Source organism: Colossoma macropomum, unplaced genomic scaffold (genome assembly GCF_904425465.1).
Source record: "Colossoma macropomum unplaced genomic scaffold, Colossoma_macropomum, whole genome shotgun sequence".
Lineage (NCBI taxonomy): Eukaryota > Metazoa > Chordata > Actinopteri > Characiformes > Serrasalmidae > Colossoma > Colossoma macropomum.
In genome coordinates this window covers 41,814,625-41,819,864 of record NW_023494805.1, presented here as the reverse complement: position 1 = coordinate 41,819,864, position 5,240 = coordinate 41,814,625, and the positions used below count along the sequence as shown (strand labels likewise).

At 38.2% G+C, this 5,240-nt stretch overlaps 1 protein-coding gene across 1 annotated transcript in view; it reads right to left on the bottom strand.

The window, feature by feature from the left end:
* Positions 1 to 1,093, bottom strand: part of LOC118825435 — a 3,570-nt gene extending 2,477 nt beyond the window's left edge. Inside the window, exon 1 of the mRNA XM_036596023.1 lies at positions 5 to 1,093. Coding sequence (XP_036451916.1) covers positions 5 to 1,093 — 1,089 coding nt within the window. The remainder of the gene's footprint in view (positions 1 to 4) is intronic.
* Positions 1,094 to 5,240: the final 4,147 nt, after the last annotated feature.

Here is a 5,240-nt window from a genome sequence, read left to right as displayed (position 1 = left end):
GGACCCGGTTGACATTGAATAGGGATTTGTTGGGCGGAGGAACTGGTTCTATCCTCAGTTTTGCCAAGCAGATCGCTACGTAAACATCCTCAAGATGCAGCCTTCGTGTGCTCAGAGAAGTCCTGTAGATCAGCTCTGCCAGGTCGCCTGAGATGACATATCCAGTTCCTGAGCAAAAAGTAGGGTACACGTGGTTGGGGTACAGCTCCGGCGACATGTACCACTTACTGTCTTTGTTTCTATGTGGGGGCTCACCACGCAGGAGATACCCAGTGAAATACTTTCGTTTTTGCGGAAGGTTTGGATTGAGAAGTTTTTGGATGAGATATTCTGTATTGACAAACATGTCGCTGTCTGTCTTCATGACATAACTGGCCCCAGGGCAGTACGTTGCTATCCAATGCATTCCCATTAGTGTTTTGATGGTAAGGTTGTAATATGTGTCTATGTACTTTTGCTGGATAATGTCATGATGCTGTTGAGACTCTGCCTCTATGGAGCGCTGCAGTTGGCTGGTAAGTCCTTCTGTCATGCCGAAAAGGAAGAGCCGCACAAACCCCAAGCCCTCAGCCACGCTCTCATTCCCCCACGTCTGCCTAATGGCATCCCTGGCTTGAACATTCTGGGGCTCAACGGTAATCAGTAACACTAAGAAGGGATTCTTTTCCTGACACTTGTCTTCTTCATTGATAATGTAGTTGTAGGGTTCTATCGTAGGGATATTACCTGCTCTTACCTCCTCGCTTAAACTGGCATTAGATTCCACAGAGTTCTTCAGCCCTTGCTGGGAGGAGTCTTCCAGAATGGAGCTGAGGTTTCCCTCAGACCTTGGTGGTATGTGAGTTACACCGTACTCCTGGTGGCTCTTCTTTCCTGCCAGCAGGCTGTGTTCGCTGACGATGAGGAACACTCCCACACACAAGAGCAAAACTAGAAGTCCAGCTATGCTTGTACAGCAGTGCCTCCACTTCCACTGCATGTTTCTGTTGCTCGGGTCCTGATGCTCAGATTCGTCCACAGTTGAAGAATGAATCAGTTGTTGCGTCAAGATCTGTAGGCCAAGAAAAGCAGTTTCATTTACAGAGAAACACATGCTGCGTTTTTTAAAAAAAAATGTATATATTTTTTTCTGTTATAAGCTTTCAAACTGAGTGTTTCTACCATTACCCACATAATATGGCATTGCAAGGTTATTAAGTGTGTTTAGACTCTAAATTTGCATAAACAAAACTTGTCAGCTCTAACCGTTTCCCAAAAGTCTTCTTTTTCTTTTCAAGAAGTTACTTTGAAAGCAATTGTAGTACAGCATCTTTGATTTCAACCACATACAGTTGCATCATGCTGCCATGTAAAGTATCATAAGATGAAATAAAGCCCAAGATAAGTGCGTTATAATGAAAGAATGCATCTAAAAAGCTTTGCAACAGCTTGTTAATTTTTTTTGTATATTATTAAAAAATAATATATATTTAGAGGAGGTGAAATGGGTTCAGAGCTTCAGAGTTGTTTAAGTAGAAAATGGAAATTACGTTACTCTAGAAATTGATGTGCAAAGACTGTATCTTCTCTTTGTTTTAAACTTTAAATGAATGAATCAATTCATGTGCTTTTAAAAGACCTGTACAAAATTCTCCTTTTTAATTGTTTGACTTTTACTGTCAACTTTGTGACTTTGTGTCTTGTAATTTATATTTGTCAGTTGGTAGATTCATTCTAAAACTTTAAGCTGGAACTTCTGAATATTCTGATTTTAAAATATTGTAGTGTGTCTTGAATATTCAGAGCAAATACATGGTAGATGTGGCAGTTAGCAAACTGCCTTTTCTTCACAGGTTCTGGTCATTCAGCACCAAATTTGGCTCAAAACCGATATGTATTTTCCAGGCAAAATTTGGGGCAAACAGGCCAAGATTTTAATTGACTTTGCCTGCAGTAAAGTCACTTTTCTGCTTGCGTAACTAGGGCCTGGTTTCAGGAGGCTCTTTTGAAAGCAATATAATACAAATAAACATTTTGTCCACTGGGATCCATTCCTGATTCTGTGGAATGTGGTATTAAACCACAAAATAATGGGCCGCAGTTTTGATTTGTAGACCCAGCTGAAGTGGGGGTTAATCTTTTGTGCTGCACTCAGATTAGAGTAGTTGCTGTTCTCTTAATTTCCTGTAAAGACTGTCTGGGTCAGGTTTGGAAAGCTGGTCTAAGCTGGTTTTGAGAGCGAAAAAGAGAGAGAGAAAGAGAAAACAAAGACACTTGCAGCTTCTCACAGATTTACCACTCTTACAAGCACTTATTTTAACGACATGGAGTAAGAATTTTGAGATATTAAGACTATAAGTGAGCAATATTTCACTTTCACTCTGTAAAGGTGAAATTTTCCTGATGATTATTTTTCCTTTTAATGAGCAACTCTGATGTTTTTTTTTCTTTATTTTTTTGCATTGAGTTTGGATCCTTGCATGCACACGTGTGCCAGAATGAGTGAAACGAAAACTCCTGTGGTTCCAAAACACACTTTGTCATATTCTTTACTTCATAACTTTCAGATTTTATAAGCTTCATTCAAAAGGTGGGTGTCATATGAGAGCTATAACTGTCTTCTTTCCAGTCGAATAGATGGGTAATGTAATTTTAAAAATGTATAATAATAGAAGCTGACCTTTTTTTTTCTATTGAAAGTTGACCCATTTTTCCACTCTGGTGATCTGCTCTGTAAAAATTACTTTTATAAAAAAAATAAAAAGAGCATCTAAGATTTTTGGCTCTTAAGCCATAAATTGTAAGCATATAGCATTATGTTTATGATCATAAAACACATTTTCTGTTAATTTGAGGGGAGCTTTTATTAAAAAAAAAAATTAGTTATTTCATGCAGTTACTGAATGATTTGGGCGTGTAAATTCAGATGGAAAAACTGCAATATACCTACGGGCATAACAGGTTAAAAGCCGTCTGCCTTGCATGTTGCTCCTTGACAGACGGACAGAACAAGGAAACGGATGAGATTTGTTGTACACTATCTGAACTGAGATTCATCCCAAAGAAAAATGAAGGAGCTACTCACACACGTAATCACATAAAAGCAGCACAACAGCATCGAGCTTCAGAATTTACTTTTCATTAACTGAGACAAACTGAGCAACGTCTACAAGCATCAACTTTTCTTTTTTTTTGACTGAGAAAATGTAAAGAACTCTAAAACTTGCGCACCTCTTGTTTCCTTGTTTCATATATGGTCGTTCGCGCGACAGTATATTTACTTTTCAGTATTTGCCTTCAAGTCTTTGCCATGTCTCATTCTTCTCATCCTCCTTATTTCAAACCTAGCAAGCATGACTTCTGTGGATCTCTCTATACCAGTGAGAGTGCTACATATGGAAATACATAGAAGTGACAAGCTTTATAATTAATAACTGTTGATGTGTCAGAAGTTGAGCCCCTGTTTTGTCTTCTGCAGTAATTTCCCATTTATGGCATACACAGTAATTATATACAGTAATAATGTGTTATGTGTTGCTTGGGTAGGATGATTCACACCTAGAGTACTCCTGAGAGGACTACTCCCTCAATTTAAATGTCAAAAAAGACAGACGCCTCACAAAACCAGTACCTCGCTGTCATTCTGGCTGTGTGCATTGTGTAGGTCATAAAGTAGTGGCTTCTACACCCAGAAGTACTTTGAATAGAAAACCATGTATATACATACACTATATGACTCCTTATCTAACGTTTAGAACACTATTTGTGCGCAGAGGCCATAGTTTCATGACGTAGGCATAGGGCTTCTACATCTTAAAAAGTAAAAAATAATAAAAACAATAGTAAAATTAAGCTTTCAAAATTTAATGAATCATGTTGCAGAAACTACAGAAAATACATAAACACAAAACATATTGTAGTGCTTCATTTTTTGACAAAATATGGTTGTTTTCATTTATTTTTCTTTTTTTCTGTAAAACCGATGGATCCTGAGTCTGACTCAGCTTTTTAGGATCCAATCAAATCCCAAAAAATAAAATAATATCCCGCCAACAATTTTTTTTCCACCTGCATAGCCTGGTTTAAGTGTAAATACGTTACATTAAGGAAGAAAAGTGCATTCTGATTTCTGATTCAGGTTGGCTGTAAAGCCCACCAAAATATTGACAAACCAGCCCAAATTCTGTCTACCTTCCCAACCAGTCTGGCAACATCAGCTAACATGGGCCGTGCCCCAAATAAACCCACTTGCACGTATTTTGTATGTCCTTTCTCTCTCTCTTCATCAGTCACTGTGAGGAAATTCAAACAATGTGAGCTCTGCCTTAGTAGGTCATTTAAACTTGCAAAATTTTTCTTGCAAAAAATCACACCTGAAAATTATATTTGAGTATCTCTAACAATGTTGTAATTGTGCTTGTACAAAACTGCAGGTACACACAACACTTAATTTAGCTTTCTTCGATCTGAGGTGAGAAGTTTACAGCCAAAGTATCTAGTGTTGCATAGACAGAGTAAGAGTGCCACAGTAGACAAACTTAATCTCATTGTAAACACAGTGCACTGTTTTAAGAAGACAGATGAGTTACAGAGCACACGGGCAGTTTCTCGTCTCAAGAGAGGTTTTTTTGAATGTCAATCGAGTCTTGGACATTACTATCAACACATGAGTGAATAAAATGCTTTTACTCACACTCACTGTCTAACTAAATAACACAGCAGCTTACTCAAGCTAAAAGAGCTGTTTGTGACGCAAGTGCTGAATATACAAAGAGCTTTTGATTTGGATTATGGTATTGCAAGGCTAATACATTTTTTTGTCTTCTGGTCTGGTAGAGGCACATATGCCGTTTTTAGGATATGAAATGTACCTTTTTTCACAGAGAAAGCTGCAGGATGCTCCTTTCCTTCCCTTTCACTCTGACACATTCTGCTGTTTCTCTGTCTTGTCACAAGTATGCATTCATGCAGGCTGAACCAGCTTCACGTAAGAGTGATTTGATTTAACTCCAAACAGGTCGGTCTTAACACCAAACAGGTCAGTCCTAACACCAAACGAGTCAGGCCCCATTTTGCCTCCGTCTTTAATGTGACCTTACAAACTTCAAAATTAAAAACACACTGGATAAGAGTTTCTGTGGCACGACGAAGACAAAAAGGTTACGATCTGATGAGCCTTTTCCTGACTGAGGCTAAATGATTAATTAAATAATATGAAAACAGCTGTTTGCTTCTGATGAATGCATGATAATAGTAGCAAA